The sequence below is a fragment of the Girardinichthys multiradiatus genome, chromosome 12 (genome assembly GCF_021462225.1).
Source record: "Girardinichthys multiradiatus isolate DD_20200921_A chromosome 12, DD_fGirMul_XY1, whole genome shotgun sequence".
In the NCBI taxonomy this organism is placed as follows: domain Eukaryota; kingdom Metazoa; phylum Chordata; class Actinopteri; order Cyprinodontiformes; family Goodeidae; genus Girardinichthys; species Girardinichthys multiradiatus.
In genome coordinates, this window is record NC_061805.1 from 37618077 (window position 1) to 37641592 (window position 23516).

Below are 23516 nucleotides of genomic sequence, written 5' to 3' on the forward strand. Positions count from 1 at the left end.
AAAAGAAAAAGAGGAAGGATATGTGAGGGATGGAGTAAAAGACCAAAAAAAAGGATATAGGTGGTGGAAGGTGGGGTGTTGGAACCCTTCACATCTGTCCAGGTACAACGTCAGAGCCTGCCTGTGAGTCAGTGGGGTTAAAAGAGGAGGCAGATCTTGCTGTGAAAGCTGTTTAATGGTTCAGTGGTTTGACAGTGGCTGATGCTACAGACAGCGCAGCTCCCCCGGGAGCCCACGGAGTTCCCTTCCCCCCCCACCCCTAAGGATGGCTCTCATCAAAAATATACCTACCGCTTTACTTTACAAATAAACAATAACACAGCAGGAGCGGAGAGAGGGATCTAAGGAGTCATTGGAGGCTTATGAAAAGTGAATAACTTTCTTTGACACTGTCATAATTGTCTTGACAATTATGTGTGTTGCATACAGTATACAGACTGTGGAGTGTGAAAGCAGATTATGCATTAATGCTCCAGCACTGGCTTTCTAAAAAGCCACGGGCATTTCAAGTGGTTCTTAAGTTTCTGTTTTTTTGGGTTTTTTTTGGAGGAGACTTTAAACACGAACAACAAAAAAATGTAATCCCAGTTGTAGCCATGTTGCACACACACACACACACACATGCACAAACACATAAGTAAAAGCAGCACAGGCAAAACTGCTCCATTTTACCATCATTACACAGCACGGGTCCCTCGCTCCCTTTGGAGCCGTGTTCTGCCTCCGGTGCTACATTTGACGGTTTGTTGAACGGCACGTAGGTGTGTAGCCTCCGCCGCGTTACGTGATCAAACAGCCCAACTGACGCATGGCCAATTATCCCAGCTGCCTCCTCTCATCTCACGTTTAAGGAGAGGGAAAGAAAAAACCAGAGAAAGGAAAATGGGAAGAGAAGTAGGGGGGGGAAAGTGGCAATGCTGGTGGTGTGTTTATCGAAGAATGGCAGATGCAAAAGCACTCCTCTCCCCGTTTCCCAGGGAAGCTGGTATGTGTACCATTTTGAAAAAGTAAGCAATGCCTCAAAGACTTTTTTTATTTATGGTGAATCTTTTCTCTTAGCAAGATGTAAATAGGCCAATATGAAGCCAACATGAGGGGATAACATATCAGAAGTGACATGGTGTGGAAGGGTCACTTTTGAAGAGCAAACTTCTCTGTTGTCGATCTATAACGCCATCACCATTTACTCCTTCACTGAGAACTCCCTCTGCATTGGAGGAAAACTTCACAGTTGTCCAGCAAACAGTCATTGAAACCTTTCGTATGAGGGTAAGCCACAAAAGGTCATTGGTAAAAAAGCTGGCTGTTCACATGGTGCTGTATCCAAGAAAATGATTAGTGGAAAGTTCAGTGGAAGGAAAAAGTGTGGTTGAAAATGCTACACCAGCAACAGGGATAAACACAGACTTGATAGGACTGTGAAGGAAAGACGATTCAAGACCTTTGAGGGATATTCACAAGGTGTCGAATGCAGCTCGGGACAGTGGTACAAGAGTCACCACACACCGACTTAATCAGCCCATAGGTTATAGCTGTTACATTTCTTGTGTTGTGCTACTTCTGAACCAGAGACAACATCACAATTCTCATACCTGGACCTAGGAGATAAAAGGCATACTAATACATAGTTCAATGAACATGGTATCACTGGCCTGACCTAAACCCTGCAGAGAACCTATGGAGAATTGTCAAGAGCAAGATTAGAGAAACCAGAGCCAATGCAATTCAATGTTTATAGTGCAAGTCTCAGCCTTAGAAACTCTGCTCTCTGTTTGACAGGTAACCAAGACGAGGGCGTTAGTAAAAGAAAATGCAATTACAATGGTAACAGGAGTCCCTCACAGAGGCCTTTGCTTTAGCTCACGTCAGTACACACTAAGAGCAAAATAAAAAGAGAGAAGAAGGAGACAGAAACTCACCTTGATTTGGTTATAATAGAAGGCAAGAGGTGAGTAAAGAAACTAGAAATGAAGGGAGCAAAGTGCACATCAGAATGAAACAAGAGCCACAAAAACCTGTGCAAACGAGAGAATGAAATAAATGAAATAAAAAGGAAATGACTCACCTACGGTTGCTCGGGACCTTGCAGAGTATTTTTTGATCTTGCTGCTCAGCGCCGTGTTGTCTCTTTGGGCTGTTTCACATTCTCTCTCCATCTGGAAGGCCAGTTCTTGGGCAACAGCCCCAAAATAAGCTACGTTTAAAAAGCTGAGTACGACGTGGGGTTCCGATACCCTCGAAAGGACCTGGAGCTCCTCTGTGAGGGCTCGGGTCACATGCGGGACCGCATTGCAGAAACCTGTTACCAGTTTGTCAAAGCCGGTCTCACCACCTGAGCTACTGCTCATGCTTGAGTGCAGAATGCTGACCACATACTGCTGTTTCAAGCCCTGGAAATATAAATAAGATATAAAATATTGCATTATTAAACCACTATTACTACTATATTAGTATCATGCAGCTTTTATGAAGTGATTTAAATTGCACCTGGTAATCTGTGAGCACTTCACATTCAGGGTAGAGAAAAAACAACTGCTGAAGACAGTGGACACGTTCAAGGATGGCCATAGTGGAAATCTGAGGGGAACCAGGATGTTCTGAGGAGTAGTACGACAGGCGGTCCAACAGGAATCGTCGCAACTGAAGACGCACAGCATCCCATACCTCCTTAATCTAAAAGGGAGTAAGAAAATGTCAAAAATACAGTACTTATGATAAAACTACCTCAGGTACCAGCATAATACAGACTGCTGATTAAACTCTCATTTCAAAACACTTAGCACCTAAATTAAAAATTAAATTCATCAACCCAACAAGGAAACACTGAACAGAATAAAAAATTGTGCATTACCTCTAATGAGAAGTCATCTTTGACCGTGTGTAGCGTGTGGACAGAGGAGCCAGGCAGATGAGGATGAAGAGAGGAAGACGAAAAGAAGGAACAAGGAAAGTAGACCCCACACTGGGTGGAAAGATTCAGCAATAGCTGAAGTGTCACTTCTTCTTTCCCCCCTTCATCTGATTTAAGGTACTGTTGCTAAACGAGTAAAGAACGGAAATACATATAGCACTGGGATAAGTTGATCTGAAGATATAACAAAATTCACAATATTGTCTAAAAGGCTGAAATTTGAATTGGTTGCAATGGATTGTATTAAAGGGAGTCGGTGTAAAAGGGTTGAAATCCAGATCATACATTGAAATTTCTTAAGTGAAAAAATGTGAAAAAGTTCAATTTGACAACACACCTTATTTCAGCACTGTATTTACACTAAAAAGGTAACATAACTTAGATATTACAATTAATGGATAATTATAAATATATGTCATCTAACAGTTGGATCTAAAACAAAAACATTCAGCTAAATTTCCTTCAAGTCATTTGTTACAGCCTAAGAGATGCTTGCTTACAATCTACAGGTGAAACTGTTATAAGTTTCAAGACCTAAATCATTAAAGCCACGAGCAGGCCAGTGGTCATAATAACCGCAATTACTCTTTGGATTGAAAATTTGCTGACATTTGACCTAATGCATTACCAGTGCTCTGAAGAAGTCTAAAAGGTCTGTGGAAAGAGGCTTCAGGGTGTTTTGCGCTCTCACGTTGAACCACTGTAAGACATCTGTGGGACTGGGTGGACGATCCCCCATTCTGAAGTCTTCCATGTTGGCTTGGAGCTCCTTCAGCTGTTGTTCAATGCTGAAGAAAAAGGAGATGTATCATTAGATAACTGATAAAAGGAATACAAACTCTTCAAAAAGGATGCTTTTGCATGTCAACCTATTTGCAAAGTGTTTAATTCTGACACCAACAGAAGGGCATGACTATGTAGTTCTGTTAAGTTATTCAGACCCGATAAACTGTTCAACATTATGTCACATTAAAAACGAGTTAAACATATTTAATAACCTGTAGAAGTTATTTGAGGTATGTCTCTACCTGCCTTGCACATCTAGAGGCAGAAATATTTGACAATCCTTGTGTCTGGATGTATGTTAAGGGTCACAGTCTTGCTGGGAAATACCTCTGTCCCAGTCTCAAATGTTTTGTAGCCTTTAATAGCTTTTTCTGTTCCAAGTCTTGTACTGTGTTTGGCTCCATTTATCTTCTCAGCAACTCTGACCAGCTTCCCTATCCCTCCCCACCAAACATAGAATTTTAAGCAAAAAAAGGTTCAATATTGGCTTTATGCGACCAGAGCCCATTCTTCCAGGTTAGCTGTGTCCCGCTTGTAGTTTTCTTGTGGCAAACTACAAAGGGGACGTCTTAGGGCTATTCTTTAAACTTAACTGTCTTCTTGCCTCTTTTCCTTGACGGCCAGATCTAGAGCCCACAGCCAAAGATGTCTTGATGAAAATTCTACCACCTGAGTTGTGGGTCTTTCCAGCTCCTCCAGAGCTACCATGGGCCTTTTGGCTGCTGCTCCCATTAATGCTCTTCTTCGCAGTCCTGTCAGTTTGGCCAGATAACTGTGTGTTGATAGGTTCCCTGTTGAGTCTTTCCACATACTGAGATTAAATTACACATAGGTAGACTATTTTTACAAATTAGGTGACTTCTGAAAGAAACTGGGAACAATACATTCTATTTAGGTGTATCAGAGTAAAGCCGGTTAAACTAAAATTGAACACCACAGTTGTCAAATGTTTTGGGGAAAAGAATATTTAAAACCATATATCCTTTTCCTTCCACTTCACAATTATGTACTACATGTTTTTCTCTAACACAAAATCCCAATAAAATACAATGAAGTTTGTGACTGCAGCCTGACAAAATGTGAAAAAGGTTCAAGGGGTATAAATATTTTTGCAAGGTACTGTAATTGTGATTATTACAATAACCTGGATAAAATCCTTCCAACAGCCACGAGTTCTCATCTAAATCTCCCGTCCTGCTTAATTGTGCAACTGTGGGAAAAATAGTTTCCCCAAGGTAGCGTCCTGATTTTCAAGTGCAACTCAATGAAAGGAAGAACACACTGCTTCAGCACAAACACACAGAAACTATAGCAAACACAAGTCAAACAGAAACACAGACATTGATGTACACAGTGCATCACATTCAGGTCCTTCCCCCTCTCATTCAGTGTCTGTACTGGGAGAAGACAGATATAGACACATCAGCAGTAATGAACACAGACACCAATATATCAATGTGTGAGTGTGCGCTAAGCATCTGGAGTGAAGTGGCATTACAGGCATCGGCTGGCATCTGAGATGCACACTTTTTGCTTTGTCATGTCTTCCCTCAGCACACACAAACAAACAAACACACATATATACAAACACCTTTCTTTTGATGTTAACAGACGGCACCAGCTATTCGGTTTCCCCTTTAATATGACAGATTAGAAATGACATCTTCGGGCTCAACATGTTTAGTTATTTCCATGCAAATCGATGCTTATGCATTTGGATCCAAGACAGTGTCAGACTGTGTACGTGCATATGCAAGTCGGCATACCTGCATAATTAAACAATGTTTTTGGGCAAGGTCTTCCACTGTGTGCACACATGGCTGCGCACTGGCAGGTATAGATTTACACAAAGCTCCAGAAATACATATAGCCGAGCATGACACTAGGCCTCAAATGATTCTTTAGATAATGCACGTGTTGATGAACTAAAATCAATATGGAAATATAATTAGGAAAATCAATAAAAGGCTAGGCCTCTTTAACTTAATTGCATCTGTGAACCTACAAACATTAGACATGGCTTTTTTGTTTCCCGACAAACATTATTAATCAATGAGTTGCACATATTTTCAATAGAAAAATCAAAGTGAAAATTACCTGCATACCAGCACATAGTATGCAGGTAATATTTGTATCAGATTTTGTGTGTTTATGTGTTAGCTTAGATGATGCAAAGCCAAAATGCCCGTCTGTCATCAAACAGCTCATGCCCTATCGCAGGTCTATAAACTGCCTCCTGCTTGCTCCCAAGCCATGAACGGATCCAGATGTCCCACAATAGCATCTCATTAAATAACAGTTCAATCTGACACAGTTTCATTTCAGAGGGGGAAAACGCAAGGGGATAAAATGTTATAGACTATTCCAAGTTGATATCCTCTAGACTGAATGCTGCCTAATGACATTCCTCTGTCTTGTGTTAACTACCTTTTCTCAACTCTGCTCTGCTTTTTCTTCTTTCGGCAGACCACATGATGCATCTTGTATTATACTCTTGTTCCCCTTCTGCTGACTGACGGAAACTCAGGTTATAACGAGTGTAAGTTAAGTTATTGGATGCTAAATAATTTTTGTTAAACACATCCCGAGCTATTAAACTACTTGATAGCCAACTTTTACAACAGTCTTACCCTGTGATTGTCCCTTATTTTGTCTCATGTCCATGTTCTTTTCTGTATGCCTGTTGTACAAGAAAAATGTTATTCTTTGTATGAAGTCTGAAAGCAAAAAGGTTTTGACACAACAAAATCAGGATAGATTGCTGAAATGTCCTTTAAATGACCCTTAATTTAAACATTACAAAATTATAAAGTCACCTTTGCTGCTTCTAATTGTACTTATGTAAAAACTAAAATCTAACGTGGAATGTTGTAAATGTCTTTTTATGTTTTTGTTAAGGTAGAAAAGATAATAAGATGGCGCAAATGCAACAACTGAACCAGTTGACTACGTTTTCTGAATAGACTTCTGTCATTTGCCATGTCATCTGATGGAAGATTGCTTCAAATTGGATGGCTGAACGGATCGCTATATGTGTGTTTATAGTAAGTCATAAAACATGGATCTTCATTCAGGGCTCCACCCCAGGACTTTACAAAGACAGCAGGTTTCAAATGGGCTCCCATCTGCAGCTCACTTTTGCATACTCTCTGAAGTTCATTAAAAAAGGAAAAGAGACACTAGGTTGTTAACTTCCCTCTTCCCACAAAGTTGTGTGGCAGAATTTATATCCAGGGATCTTCTATGGTACTTGCTAAACCCATTAGTTTTCATTTAATTCAGGTTTGCAGCGAAAATTAATTAATCTTTAATTGATTTAGTGGAAACTCATACTGAAATATTTAGAAAAAATCTTTTAATTTGACTAAACCTTTATTCAATAGGGAAAAAGCCATGTCAAGAAATGTTGTTTTCCTTTTTGTTTTGTTTTTCACAAATGAATCTGTGATTTTGAGATTCATGAAACAGAGATAAATTTCTATTAGTTACTCTTAAAAATGGGAAAGACAAGAGAACATGTGATTGCCATAAGGAAGGCATAAGGTGCTGTATAAAGCAACTACACAGCAATTGTCATCTCAAGGCTATTTACACAGCAGACTGGTCTAATTCACATCCCAACCTACAAAATCAACTTCAGATTCGTCTGGTTCAATAAAATTTTATTTTATATTATAATTTTCATATAGTCAGATTGATTTCTGACTGTTTGAGCATCAGAGAGACTGTCAAAATAGACTTTTCATGGAATCTCAATTTACTTTAAAGTTTTTTAAAAGGAACCCGATAAAGAAAGGAAGCTAGTCCAGTTCAGGTCCATGACCCTCCGGCCTAATCAGTTCAAGTTCTGCTGCCAGAAAAGCCCACAAAAAAGGTCCAGTGGATCTTTTAATGTGCACTGTGTTATCTGGTCCCAACAGGTCAGCAGGAGATATTGCTTTACAACTTAGTCATCTAAGTTGTAAAGTGGGACCTCCATGGACATCCCACAGATGCCTGACTGGATTGGGAATAATTAATCCACATCAACACCTAAAACTCGTTATTGTCTTCCTTAAACCGCTCAAGAGGGATTTTTGCTTCATGGCAGGTTGCATTTTCCAGCTGGAAGAGGCCACAGTGATCAGCAAATTATTTTTCCAAAGGTGGTACGTGTTAAAGTAAGATCCACAAGAATGGCAGAACACAAGCTTTCTCAGCAGAACATTTACAAAAGCATCCACTGACTTGCCCTCTTCCCATAGTTCATCTTGATGCCACATGTTTTACAGGCACACAGGCACCTGGTGTAAAATAAAACATCTTGAATTAGAACAGGCTTTATCCATGTAGTGATCTGTGGTTCAATTCTGATGCTTGTGTGCTAATTGCCGGTGCTATTTCCAGTGAAGAGGGGTCAGCATGGGGAACCTGACTGCTCTGCAGCTATGCAGCCCCATTCCCCTAAAAGATCTGATGCAATGACAACCTTCTATCAGAACCTGCTTTACCTTCTTCAGCAATCTGAGCTACAGTTGGTTATCTATTAAATCAGCCCACACTGGCCAGTTTTTGCTCCCCATGGGCATCAGTGAGCCTTGGCCATTAATTACTATGTCCCAGATACCCGCCTTCCCTTTCTTGCACCTCTTTATAGATACAGCAGGCCCAGAATACCTCAGAATAGATGCAGTTTTGAGATCATCTAACCCAGCCGTCTGGCCAAAACAATGTGGTTCTTGTCATACCCTCTCAAATCCCTATACGTTTGCATTTTTATATAACATTGAGAAACAAATGGTTCGTTGCTGCTTAATATATCCCATCCACAACAGGAGCAACGAATAACAGATTATCAGTGTTATTCACCTCTCCTGTCGGTGGTCATACATTATGGATGATCAGTGTATTTAAAGCATAGTTTGAGGTCTGATGAAAAAAGCACAAAATAACCCAAGAGATTGCATAGAATACTAGATTTTACCTACTCCATGATCCCTAACATGTGTGAAGTATAAGGAAACAGTGACTAGGAAGAACACTCTTTTAACCAACTCCTGTGCAACCAATCTAAAGCTATAGACAAAAAAACAATGCCCTTTGGGCTTCATTCTTTTATTTCATCTAAACCTCACTATTGCCTGCTCTCACTAAAACAATGCACTCCAATGGCTACAGCAGCATCCTCCTCAGACACAATTTCAAGCTCAGTCTTCTCCCTCTTCATTTCCCTCTTCATCCTTCTTTTCTCTCCTCTAAAAACTCTTACACACTTAATTTCTTTTACTTTACTCTCACCTTTCTATTACCCCTCCTTAGGGGCTTGTGCCATAAGTTATAAAGCCATTTTAGATGGTCTATGTCAAGAAGTCCATCCAGTTCTCCACAATGTAGTGACCTTTTGCCCGCTGGTGTGAATGCTACTGGCAGCCTAATCAACTTGCCAGGATTAGCTCCCAGCTTGATGACTTTTACCACACTAAGATGCCAGGGAAAGAAGACAGAAAGAGTAGGAGAACAGAAGAAGGTAAAAATCGGTAGAAAACAGAACCGTCACAGGAAATAAAACCATTCAGCTTTCTGTGTAAAGATGACAAAGGACAAAGCCTTGATGGCAAAAACGCTAGAGCAGAACTCAACAAAAGACCAGGGGAATGAGAAAAGAGCAAGAGGAAACCAGGAGGAAAGAAACCTTCAGGCCTCTTGACAAACATGTCTATCGTCTTACACACGCACACAAACACACACACACACTGACTTCTAATTTCACTGATGAAATGAAATTCGCTTTTCAGACCAGTTCAGCAAGTCAGTTGAACTCACTGCAAGTGTGTTCCCCTCCCCAATCGCTCCCATTGCTGACAAAGAAGGGGAGCAACTGGAAGTCTTTTATTAGATATGATGGCACATTTCACAGCTTCCTGACTTACAGAAACCCAATCCAGCGATTAGTCAGCGCTTTGACGTTATCTTAAGTTGCTTGTCAGAATTAATTTTGTGTGGGTGGCCTGCTGTGGGGCTGAATGTCTATGGAGCGCCGCTCCTCTACGGTCGCCTACACAAGATGGGGAGTTAGAGACGAGAAGGGGCAGGAAGCTCTATTTCAAATAAGCCTGCACTCTAATCAGTGCCAAAGCAGCCACCTGAGAGTTGGATATCTCCCCCATCAAAGGGTCCCATTCTGTGAGGGGGAAAGGACTGAATGGGCTAGGTTGAAAACAAATCCCCTCTGTGCCCAGCCCATCGGCCACTTAGGGCCCTAAGCCACCAAGTCCAGCCAGTGATACCACAACCGATATACTGACTCAACACACATGTCCGTTCCACACTGTAAGAACTCCAGATCAGTATCAATATTAACTGAAAGGGAGCATTGCATGCTATTTTAACCAGAGCAAGCGTTTATTTTCTTGGTTTTAATTTCCCAAAAGTAAAAATCGTTTATGCACATGCAAAACCACAACAAGTTCAATCAATGGGTCCTGAACAAGACTGGCAGACAACCAGTGAGAGTTATTTGCCTTGCCAAGTTGAAACTAGAAGCCTGTCTTTAGCCTCCATGGCTGTGCTGACACTTCATTAAAGGTCTTTTCCTGGTGACCCACCTCGTCCTGTTCCGCTCCTACCCACCCTTACGCTGTCCCACCCGATGAGGATTAATGGATTACAACTATTCAATTTGGAGGCATCGTTTCCTTTGTCAGGCCATCTTAATCTCTTTCATTTAAGCAGCAGCTCGCAGGCAGATCTCTGACACCTGAGAACAGGGTAACAGGCCAGTCACTCTGACCCCCAAACAGGTTGAAGTCCCTCTTGGGTGTTGGTGACCCAAGCTACTCCATCTCGCTGTCTGCTTTTTACTCTCCCCCACTTCCGTAATTTGTCCCAGACACTGATAAGTAAGTGAAGCAGCAGGTAAGTGAGCTGCTGAAGCGAGCATGGGTGTGTGGTTGTGTGTATACTTGCATGTGTGTGTGAGTGTATCCAACAAGCCACACTGGTTGAGGAAAAAGGCCTCAGAAGATTTTATTTGCCTGGCCGTTTGGCAATAGAAAAAAAAGGGGTTGCTCAAAGTAGTCTGGGTGGAAGTTAGCTGCAGTCTGACGGAGACACTGACCAGTGGTCCCCCATGGCGAGTGGAGGATTGCCTTATTTTTAGCCCCATTCTCCATTATCTGGATGCTTTGTTCTCATAATGGTTATCCCTCTCCCATCTGCAGGAACACAAAATAACCCTTTAATGCTTAGAAAGCAGAAAAATGGCCCAGCCTTCAGTAATAAGCCTTGAATTACCTACCCAAGGGTTTTCGTTTCAAGATGTGGAATCTTCAATTATTATGTTCCCATTTAGAAGGAGGAAGGGAAGAAAAAGAGAAAAGGGGAGGGATACAGTGAGTGAGAGCGAAGAAGGGATGAGTCCCAGGCACTAATGGTGCCAGAGTGAGGCTTTGTTCACTTGCTACATTTAGCCAGTCCTTCATCATGTGCCCTCAGCCTCACAACGCTACAAACAATAAAAGGCCTGAAATATAGATTTCTCCTTTTCCTCCAGTGTCCCCATACCTCACTCATTATTAATCTATTTGTGCTCTTAAACTCTCTGCATCTGCCAGCAAATACAGATATCTATGTTTCATTATTTCCTTGAACATAAGCTGAAAAGATTCATGGTATAATTAATTGAACTGAAGCAATAAATAACTTTAATTTATACATACCATATTAGAAACACCAAAGGATAAAACGACTGATGTGGGTCTCTTGACAGAATCTTTGTCAATCAGCTCAGTCATGAAAACACCAACCTTAAACAGATTCCTTTGTCATAATCTAAATTATCCATAAATGTTTAGTTTCAGAGTCATGTTTAATCAAAATTAGGAATCAATTATTAGATCACTTTATTAAAATTAAAAGGGTAAAGTTCATGTGTTTATATGTTTTTGTTACAAACAAATAATTTTGTTTAAAATATGGTACTTTTCTCTTCTTTTTAAATCAAACATTTTGGAAACAACAACTTTTCCTAAAATAATTATGATCTGTAAATTGAATCACTGAACTTCATGGGACTAAAAACTAGAGAGAATGTCATGAAGTAAAGAGAAAGCAAAAAAAGTAAAACAATCACTTCTACAGTCAAGTGATGTAGGTGAGAAATGCACCTCCTCTAGATTCTTCTCTTGATGCCAGTTGTTGTATGTAGGCAACATTTCTTTGTGGTGTTGTCTACTGTTAAAAATGAGAACTGCAGCTAGTGCCCTGCAGCTGAAAGACCAGTATACAAGGCAGTGCCGTTTATAGTAATAACAGGACCAGCTTATGAACAGATAAAAGGGAATGTAAACCCCAGCCACTGGGCTGCTAGAAAACTTACTGATCACTTCTATTCACTCTGTTAGTTTCTCTTGCTGTTCTCTATTGATACATTATTTGCAATTTTGCAACCATTTATTTTGAGTTTTTCTTTTGGTTCGTTCACAGAGAGTACTCCTCGTTTAGTGCTTCTATGCCTATGTCACCTTCCTGTTGGTGACATGGGCATATGTCATAACCCCATCCTCAGCGGGACCTTTGAATGTCTGGGGTTTAGATCTCCTCAGTGAATGTCTCAGGTCCAGGGGGGCAGGTCTTTGGGTCATCATACTCGCTATTGCATATTTTTATGGAGAAACCTTATATACACAATCGTGGCCACACTTACACCCACAGGTGTTTAGATTCAGGTGTTAAGAGATACACAGATGTTCTATATTGAGCTGCAGTTGCCACTGAATACATTTTGCATTCATTAGTACCGTTCACTTTTCGTTAACATTGCTGTTTTTATATAAGTGTTTCTGCAAGTGTAGAAGCAGTCTGTGTTACCTAGTATTCTCTTCATCCTTCTTTCTGTCCTCTATTCTTTTCTCCTTCTCTCCCTTTTTTCCTTTCTACCCCACATCTCTCTCTTTCTAGCTCTTTTTTTCTCCTTTTTGTGGCACTCAGACAACAATTCTGACTAACTGACTTTCTGTAGATCAACTTTTTGTCTTCAGTGTGGCCCCTCAGCCATTGTTCTTGAGTATTTCTCTGGCATGTGCAAATGTGCACATAGCTCCTACACATGTAAATGATCCATTAATTCTAATGTGTATATTAACGTATAAAAACCTAAAAAACATAACCAGTCATCATGTGTTTACACACAGCTTAAATGTTCCTGTTTATTCCTCAGGTTTTTGGCACAGATTTGTCTCACGCTTGATTAAGAAAATCTCCTGTGTTTAGAAATGAAAAAAAATGGTATTTGGTTGTTAATCTGTGCACAACACAAATTAAGTAATCTCACTGTTAAAACAGTGCTAGAAGTAATATACTGAAACAAAAAAGATAAAGTTATTTTTAAATATAGTTGCAATTACTGTTTAACATTCATCTTCTTGTAATTCTCCTGAAATGCACAGAAAGAAAAATAAGGTTTAATCAGTGGGCAAGAGTAATGCCTTAATAACACAATGTCTTAAAATTACCTTCCACACCACTATTCAAGGTGATAAAAATAGTGTGAAAGCAAGTAAGGGATTAGAAGGTCAAGGAAAATGAAAAATATAAAAATAAAAAAGCTAAATAAATTAGGAGAAAAATGACAGAGGCATGTAGGCTCTAGCCCTTTGCTGCTAAGACTTACCTGCTGGCATTGAGACTGAGTTTCTCCTCTGTGTCTTTCAGAAACTGATCAAAGTCCAGATCACTGGAAACACCTGGAATCAGAAACTCCACAAAGGTATGGTCTTCAGGAAATTCTTCTGGCCATTCCATGATGCCCTGCAAAAAGACACAGACACAGAGTTGGCTTTACAGCCCAAAACCAAAAACCTTTCAGGGGCAACAGATAATGACGCACAAAAAAACAAGTTCAATAATCTTTATTAACTCCTAGGGACAACTGATTGCAAGGGAGGTAGTAAACCACAAAGATAGAATGTAACAAACAACATACCCACCAAAATCACACTATATTATTAAAAAATCTAATCACTGTAGGAAAAAATTAATGTTTCAGTATATTAGTCCTGAATCTTGGCAGCAGATATCTCCGTCTGGATGGAAGCAGCTTAAATTTGTCATGCAGTGGGTGGGCTGGATTTACCAGGATCAGTTTGGCCTTTTTTACTGTTCTCCCCTTGTACAAGTCGGTGAGATCACTTAAGGATGTTGCAACAATTTTGCTGCACACCCTGACAATTACAAGCAGTCTGTTCCTGTTATTGCAAGTTAAAAGACCAAGCCAACAGTTAAAAGTGAAAGTTAATAAGAACTCGATAAAACAAGAATAAAGTATTCTCATAAAAGTAGAATTCACATTAAAGTTTCCGACCTAAACACTTTGCCTGATGAGCCTTCATACAAAGTGTGTCGACAAGGGCTTCAAACATCAGCCTGTTATCCAGAACAACTTCAACATTCTCACCTGAGAAGCCCACAGGTAGGATGACTGCTGGTTTCCCTAAAAATAACAATTTCCTTTGTCCTGAAACATTTATCTTTAAAAAAAGGACTTACACCACTTATTAAAGTCCCTGACCACTGGCCTGTGATCAGGATCATCACTACTGAGAAGGGACAAGGTAACAGAATCATCAGCAAATATTAAAATGTAACAGTGTGCATGCTGGCTGCAAGAATCATTAGTGTATAAAATAAAAAAGGAGGGTACATTTAGTCCATGTAATGCATAATATATGCACTCCATACTTGGTTTGGGCTCCTTTTGCATGAATAACTGCAGGGGTGTCTAAAGTGCGGCCTGGGTCCATTTGCGGCCCCTGGACTGATTTTGTGTGGCCTTTGACTGCAATTTAGGAACAATATTATTTTTGCCTGCCAGCACAGGTGTTTGAGGGAGATGGATACATTTTATTTTTTAAGTAGGGCAAAATTATTACCAACATATTAAAGCAGTGAAAAATGATAGTATCTCTTTTCCCTCAATACAAAGTATTTGTCTTTTAATAACCGGGCTTTCTGCTTTCTCTTTTGTTGCATAGTAAAAAGGATTACATCTATCGAGTAATTTTTACTGAAAAGCAGACTTAATTAAAAGCAGATTTGGGTGCACCAATTTATTCAACTTTGCTAAATAAATCCTTATTGTTCCATTTTTTTTTTTCAATGAAGCCAAAAAGAAATTTCCAATTGGATGTCTTTCTTTTGATAAAGCAAATGTGCAAAATCCTACTTAAGATTTAGATCTACAATGATTTACACATCTTTTTCCTACAAAACAATCTGACCACCTTATTTGTTTAATTAAAAATAATGAATGTTTAGATAATTGTGTAAAATTAAAGATTTTAGGTTCATTTTATAAGATGTTTTTTTCCCGCAAGTACTTTTGAATTGACAATTTTGGAACATGTGGTAAAAAGGTTGGATACCTCTGAATTAGGGCTGCACGATGGCGCAGTTGGTAGCACTGTTGCCTTGCAGCAAGAAGGTCCTGGGTTTGATTCCTGGCCAGGGGTCTTTCTGCATTGAGTTTGAATGTTCTCCCCGTGCATGCGTGGGTTCTCACCGGGTACTCCCGCTTCCTCCCACAGTCCAAAGAAATGCCTGTTAGGTTAATTGGTCACTCAAAATTGCCCTTAGGTGTATGAATGAGTGTGTGCATGGTTGTTTGTGTGTTGCCCTGTGATAGACTAGCGACCTGTCCAGGGTGTACCCCGCCTCTTGCCCATAGTCTGCTGGAGATAGGCACCAGCTTCCCCACGACCCACTATGGAATAAGCGGTAGAAAATGACTGACTGACTGACTGACCTCTAAATTACTGCATCCATGCAGCATGGGTCATCTTATGTGTTAAGGTATAAATCTTTTGCTTAGTAACATTTTTGGCTCTGATGCCTCTCATCTTCCTCTTGACGATACTCCACAGATTCCCTATTAGGTTTAGATCAGCATTGATCAAGCATTGATTGAAATCGATAATTACACACAGTAATAACTATTGGAAGCATGAAGTGCCCTACAATTTACTGGCTGCTCTGACTTTGAACATGATAAAACACAGGGGACCAATACCAGCAGATGAAATGGCTTCCAAAATCATCACTGGCTGTAAAAACGTCACACTGAACCTCAAGGGACTTGACATTCTGGCACTTTGATCTCTAAATAAAGTGCAAATTTTACTTTCCTCTGAAAAGAGGATTGTCTAGTCCTTTTTCCGCTCAGCGAATGGAAGGTGATTCTGACAATGTCTCTGATTCAAGAGTAGCTAAACACGAGGAATGTGACAGTTATAGCCCTTGTCCTGGATATGTTTGTGTGTGGTGGCTTTTAAGGCACTGACTCCAGCAGCATTCCAACCCCTTTGAACCTCCCCCAACCTCAAGCTCTTGAATGGCCTTTGCTTCACAATCCACTCAAAGCTGTGGTTATTTCTGCAGCTTTGAGATATACTGCTTGTGCACATGTTTCTTGGTCAAACTTTTTCCCTTAACTCAACTTTCCATTACTATCCTTTGATACAGCACTTTGTGAACAGCCAGCTTATTTGGCAACAGCGTTTTGTGGGTAGCACTTCTATTGGAAGGTGTCAATGACTGCTTGCTGAACTACTGTCAAGTCAGCATTCTTCATCATAATCGTGCAGGCCATAATGTGGCATTTCTGTTTTAAAAAAATCTTTTTCTAAACTGGTCTTATGAAACATTAAAATTTTTTGAGAAACAGAATTCTAGGTTTTCCTTTGCTGCAAGTCATTAACATAAAAATACTTTTTCAATAAAAAAATGAGTTTTGAATAGAATCTCTCAAATAAATTCTAATTATTCTAATTCACCGAGATTGTGGAAGAAATGTAAACATTAACCTTGTTTAACATTTTAGCTTTATAAGTTTTCTATTCCTGTGTGCAGCTGCTTGTTTAGGGAGTTGAACTTGTGTAACCTAAGTTTCAAGGAGTGCAGCTGCAGAGTTTCAGGAAGAAACTTGTTTTTGAAACAACTATACCAAAGAAAGGATGGAATGTTTCTGATAACCGTTGGATTACAAATGTTACCTCTCTCACAGATGCCAGTGTGAGTTTGCAAGGTCATCCTGGAAGACGTGTGTTATACAGGTCCTTCTCAAAATATTAGCATATTGTGATAAAGTTTATTATTTTCCATAATGTCATGATGAAAATTTAACGTTCATATATTTTAGATTCATTGCACACTAACTGAAATATTTCAAGTCTTTTATTGTCTTAATACGGATGATTTTGGCATACAGCTCATGAAAACCCAAAATTCCTATCTCACAAAATTAGCATATCATTAAAAGGGTCTCTAAACGAGCTATGAACCTAATCATCTGAATCAACGAATTAACTCTAAACACCTGCAAAAGATTCCTGAGGCCTTTAAAACTCCCAGCCTGGTTCATCATTCAAAACCCCAATCATGGGTAAGACTGCCGACCTGACTGCTGTCCAGAAGGCCACTATTGACACCCTCAAGCAAGAGGGTAAGACACAGAAAGAAATTTCTGAACGAATAGGCTGTTCCCAGAGTGCTGTATCAAGGCACCTCAGTGGGAAGTCTGTGGGAAGGAAAAAGTGTGGCAGAAAACGCTGCACAACAAGAAGAGGTGACCGGACCCTGAGGAAGATTGTGGAGAAGGGCCGATTCCAGACCTTGGGGGACCTGCGGAAGCAGTGGACTGAGTCTGGAGTAGAAACGTCCAGAGCCACCGTGCACAGGCGTGTGCAGGAAATGGGCTACAGGTGCCGCATTCTCCAGGTCAAGCCACTTTTGAACCAGAAACAGCGGCATAAGCGTCTGACCTGGGCTACAGAGAAGCAGCACTGGACTGTTGCTCAGTGGTCCAAAGTACTTTTTTCAGATGAAAGCAAATTCTGCATGTCATTCAGAAATTAAGGTGCCAGAGTCTGGAGGAAGACTGGGAAGAAGGAAATGCCAAAATGCCAGAAGTCCAGTGTCAAGTACCCACAGTCAGTGATGGTCTGGGGTGCCGTGTCAGCTGCTGGTGTTGGTCCACTGTGTTTTATCAAGGGCAGGGTCAATGCAGCTAGCTATCAGGAGATTTTGGAGCATTTCATGCTTCCATCTGCTGAAAAGCTTTATGGAGATGAAGATTTCATTTTTCAGCATGACCTGGCACCTGCTCACAGTGCCAAAACCACTGGTAAATGGTTTACTGACCATGGTATCACTGTGCTCAATTGGCCTGCCAACTCTCCTGACCTGAACCCCATAGAGAATCTGTGGGATATTGTGAAGAGAACGTTGAGAGACTCAAGACCCAACACTCTGGATGAGCTAAAGGCCGCTATCGAAGCATCCTGGGCCTCCATAAGACCTCAGCTGTGCCACAGGCTGATTGCTTCCATGCCATGCCGCATAGAAGCAGTCATTTCTGTAAAAGGATTCCCGACCAAGTATCGAGTGCATAACTGTACATGATTATTTGAAGGTTGACGTTTTTTGTATTAAAAACACTTTTCTTTTATTGGTGGGATGAAATATGCTAATTTTGTGAGATAGGAATTTTGGGTTTTCATGAGCTGTATGCCAAAATCATCCGTATTAAGACAATAAAAGACCTGAAATATTTCAGTTAGTGTGCAATGAATCTAAAATATATGAATGTTAAATTTTCATCATGACATTATGGAAAATAATGAACTTTATCACAATATGCTAATATTTTGAGAAGGACCTGTAAGTGCAGACTCTGTGCCCTGCGATGCCGAGCAGCTCTATGCATATATGTACAGTGTTGTTCTCCCTTGCTGCTAGGTTCATTAAACCACTTGAGTGTAATCACCCTTGGTAATCGTCATCCTTAAAGGTGTTCATTTCCATAACAAGATGCACGTCTATTATCACAGCTGTCAGTCAACAGACAGTCTGTGGAGCCAGTCTACACTCATGGTCTATGATGATGTAATATTTCCTTAAACAAGGGTCTGAGTAGATTGCATGAATCAATTCACTTGCAACACATAAAACAAAGACAAGTTATCATCTAGAGAAGCGGAACACCTCTCTCCATTTTCTGAGAAAATCAGACGCAGCAGGAAGGCCCTTGATCAAAATGCATTGCATCACTCTCCAAACCTTTTTACATTTTGACAATACAGTTAAAGAATTAAGAAAAAAAACACCAAATAAATAAACAATGAGATGAGATCCTCCTCAGTCAAGAATTTAAATAAACAACTAATCTCCTTAGCAATGAGGTCCTCCCCTCCTACCCCATGGTGCTTAACTCTTGCGCTAACAACCAATCCCATGTCGGTGCTGCGCTGCTGGGTCTCATATCAACACTGTCATCAGCACGAGTCAAGTGGAAGGTAATGGAGAGTGTCTGTGTCAATTTGGCTTTCTCACACTCCGTCTCTCGCCTCTTTCCTCGTCATCTGCTCTGATTTTAATAATCCCTGTCAAACTCCAAACAGCTCCCTGCACGCAGCCCTGCTTCCCCGCTGCAGCATACAGTCGACGCCACTCTCCCTGACAGGGTAGACAGGAAGCTCAACATTCATTTAGCCCGCACAAAGGGAGGCCTGTCCAGCTGGACAAATATTATTTTCCGCCGCTGACAGCCTCACCAGTTAAGCTTGTCCTTTATTATTTCTCCCCCTCTTCTTCTCTCTTACTGCTTACCCTCCTCCTCATGCTCCCTCTGCACCATTGTCTGAGAAATGGTCTAAATGCAGGAATGGCTGAATGGGGGGCAGAGTTTCACTCAGTGAATTTACTGTTACAATAAAGATGCGGAGGGGATTAAAGCACTTTATAAAATAAAATCCCAAACGTTTGATATCTCAGGGTGCACTGCTCAATCTATCATCCAAAAATGGAATGAGTATGGTACCTCTGAAAACCTACCAGGACGTAGCCATCCAGCTAAACTGACAGGCCCAGCAAAAACAGCATTAACTAGAGAAGTAGCTGACAGGCCCATGGTAACTCTGTGACAGATGCAGAGAACTGCAGCTCAGGTAGGAGAATCTGTTGACAGGATAGCTATCAGCCGTGCACTCCAGAAATCTGGCAAGAGGAAAGCCATTGTTCAAGTAAAGTCATAAGAACTCCTGGTTGTAGTTTGCCAAAAGCCATGTATGGTTACAGCAAATGTTTTGAAAAAGGTGATGTGGTCAAATGAAATCTCAATACACTTTTAGGCCGACTTGCCAAACACTGTAGGCAGTGGGAAACACAAAATGGTGGTGGCAGCATCATGCTGTAGGGATGTGTTTTTTTAAGCAAGGGCATACAGGGGTTGGACAATGAAACTGAAACACCTGGTTTTAGACCACAATAATTTATTAGTATGGTGTAGAGCCTCCTCTTGCGGCCAATACAGCATCAATTCGTCTTGGGAATGACATATACAAGTCCTGCACAGTGGTCAGAGGGATTTTAAGCCATTCTTCTTGCAGGATAGTGGCCAGGTCACTATGTGATACTGGTGGAGGAAAACGTTTCCTGACTCGCTCCTCCGAAACACCCCAAAGTGGCTCAATAATATTTAGATCTGGTGACTGTGCAGGCCATGGGAGATGTTCAACTTCACTTTCATGTTCATCAAACCAATCTTTCACCAGTCTTGCTGTGTGTATTGGTGCATTGTCATCCTAATACACTGCACCGCCTTCAGGATACAATGTTTGAACCATTGGATGCACATGGTCCTCAAGAATGGTTCGGTAGTCCTTGGCAGTGACACGCCCATCTAGCACAAGTATTGGGCCAAGGGAATGCCATGATATGGCAGCCCAAACCATCACTGATCCGCCCCCATGCTTCACTCTGGGCATGCAACAGTCTGGGTGGTATGCTTCTTTGGGGCTTCTTCACACCGTAACTCTCCCGGATGTGGGGAAAACAGTAAAGGTGGACTCATCAGAGAACAATACATGTTTCACATTGTCCACAGCCCAAGATTTGCGCTCCTTGCACCATTGAAACCGACGTTTGGCATTGGCATGAGTGCCCAAAGGTTTGACTATAGCAGCCCGGCCGTGTATATTGACCCTGTGGAGCTCCCGACGGACAGTTCTGGTGGAAACAGGAGAGTTGAGGTGCACATTTAATTCTGCCGTGATTTGGGCAGCCGTGGTTTTATGTTTTTTGGATACAATCCGGGTTAGCACCCGAACATCCCTTTCAGGCAGCTTCCTCTTACGTCCACAGTAAATCCTGTTGGATGTGGTTCGTCCTTCTTGGTGGTATGCTGACATTACCCTGGATACCGTGGCTCTTGATACATCACAAAGACTTGCTGTCTTGGTCACAGATGCGCCAGCAAGATGTGGACCAACAATTTGTCCTCTTTTGAACTCTGGTATGTCACCCATAATGTTGTGTGCATTTCAATATTTTGAGCAAAACTGTGCTCTTACCCTGCTAATTGAACCTTCACACTCTGTTCTTACTGGTGCAATGTGCAATCAATGAAGACTGGCTACCAGGCTGGTCCAATTTAGCGATGAAACCTCCCACACTAAAATGACGTGTTTCAGTTTCATTGTCCAACCCCTGTAGAAGCTGGTCAGAGTTCATGGGAAGATTAATTGAGCTAAATACAGGGCAATTCTGGGAAAACAACCACTAGAGGCTGTAAAACACCTTGGACTGGGACAGAGGTTCTCCTTCCAGCAGGAAGACCATCCTAAAATGCAACCAGAGCTACAATAGATTTCATTTTCTTCCCATTTACAATAATGCAAAACTTTGCATTGGTCTATCTCTAAACTCCCATTAAAATACATTGAGGGTTGTTGTCATAATGTAAAAAAATTTGAAAACTTTCAAGGGATATGAGTAACTAAGGTACTGTACATGAACTAAATAGGATATGTTATTTTGAGTACTTTTGTGTGTGTGTGTTTGTTGCCTGTTTGCAACACAATTTTTTCTAATAGTTAAATGGACAGAGGTGTGCAGACAGTGGGTTTGACTATCTATTCTGCTGGGTCTCTTCCTCCTGGTCCTCCAACATAGCTTTAGCATGAGCATGTACATGAACGAGCACGTGTGGTAGGATTCACACGGCAGCACACGGGGCCTCATTAGCACAGTACTTTAAATCATCCAGTCTCCACTGTCTTGTCGTTAGCTCTTTAGAAAGCAGATGTTAGATGAGCCCCTGCGTGTTTCAAAGATTTGCAACAGGGACAACTGGGCTCGGCACTGAGACGCAAACTGCCTGAGACGTCAACTTCACTACCTGTAAAACATGGGAAAGGAACATACCCTTAAAGAGGCATGCACGCACCCACACACACACAGTACACGTCACTTTCCTATCTCTCTTGCTGCTGCCTGTCTACTCCAGCTAGGCTACCACACAGGCCCATTTACAGTAATGAGTTTGTCCTGAAATATTTAGCAGCAGATCCCCCAGGCTGCTGCTTTAAAAGCACTTAGAACACGTCAAGTTAGAGTCAACATTATTTTAAAGTGAGTACCTAAACAGCCTCTGTTGAGGAAACATCATAAATTAAACAGGTGGATTGTCTAAGATGACAACAGTGCTGAAAAGTATCTCATCTCTACCCCAAGGGGAAGGCATTGCTTACCTGCAACTGTACTACCAAAAACACTCTGCTGCATCCCACTATTGATTTTTTTTTAGCTTGGGTGAAACATTTATCTTAACTGTTTCACTTAATATTTCTGTTAACATTTTAACAGCAACAATCATTCTCAGCTGGGTCGGTCATTTTTGCCTAAATGGAACAAACCCAAATGAATTTGATTTATTTATTTATTTTTTCTCTTTGAATAATAAGGATTTTTTAACACTAGGTTATAGCTGCTGATGCACTGGGCTTGTTTTTGCAACTGACAGCTTTGAGTAACCTTAAATATCTCTGTCCTACACAGTTTTAGATGAGATAAAAAGATATGTTCACATATTAGTTTAGTTTCATTAAACTAAGGGTTTAATGAAACTAACCAAGGGAAAAAAAGTTACAGTTTTAGAACTGTAACTTATAGCGTACGTTCAATTTTTAAAGAATCAACAGTGCCAACAGTTTTCTCTGCAACACTCAGCCAGCAGTGTGCAAACCTTTTGCCACATAGGCCAAAAATCATCAGATTTAAAATACTTGTGCGACACAAAACTGAGATTTTCAATCAAAAAAATATTTACTATGAAATATTTTAGTTTTAGTTTCAATAGACTAAACCTATAGTATTGAAACGGCAAAAAGAAGTGTAATTTTTACAGAAAAGGAATGTGTAAAATCATAGATCGAAAACACAAAGAGTGTTTAACATTCACCATTGGTAGGCATTTATCATATGGTTTATTGTTAATGTGAAAAAAATCTCATTGTGATATGAATCTGGATTTATCGTGACAACAGTAAATTTCACTTTATGATGCTTGAAAACAACAAAAACTGACTGTATTGTCAATATAAAATATGATTAAATGTGTCACCTGTGTTCAGCTTTAGTGATAAATTTGAAGCTTCTTTATGTTAAGGGTGTCTTGAAGAAGCGTATTTAATTTTTTTTTTTTTTAAGAACAGTACCTGTGTTTTGAGGCTATGATTGCTGTGACATGCAATCACAGCCATGGTTACCTAAAAAATACTGCAAAAAAGTTATGAATAGTTTATAATTATCATTTTTATTTTCATCACATAAAATACCACAAAATATTATGATGCAATTGTAGGACCATTACACTCACCACTACATTTACATTGGATTGTTCTCAATTTTCCTTGTCAAGAACAAGAATTCAGTCTAAATTCAACAACATCATGATATGGACCCCGCTTTCTTGAAAACCTCTAAGCTTAATGAGTGACAGCCTCCAAAT

At 40.5% G+C, this 23516-nt stretch overlaps 1 protein-coding gene across 2 annotated transcripts in view; it reads right to left on the reverse strand.

Annotated features, from left to right (window-relative positions):
* Nucleotides 1-23516, reverse strand: part of kiaa0825 (KIAA0825 ortholog) — a 194210-nt gene that overhangs the window by 168061 nt on the left and 2633 nt on the right. For both annotated transcript variants that reach the window (XM_047382487.1, XM_047382488.1), the window contains 5 exons: nucleotides 13347-13483; nucleotides 3540-3699; nucleotides 2852-3037; nucleotides 2488-2673; nucleotides 2066-2390 (listed from right to left, as the gene is read on the reverse strand). In XM_047382487.1, the coding sequence (XP_047238443.1) occupies nucleotides 2066-2390; nucleotides 2488-2673; nucleotides 2852-3037; nucleotides 3540-3699; nucleotides 13347-13477 (988 nt within the window). In that variant the 5' untranslated portion in view covers nucleotides 13478-13483. The remainder of the gene's footprint in view (nucleotides 1-2065; nucleotides 2391-2487; nucleotides 2674-2851; nucleotides 3038-3539; nucleotides 3700-13346; nucleotides 13484-23516) is intronic.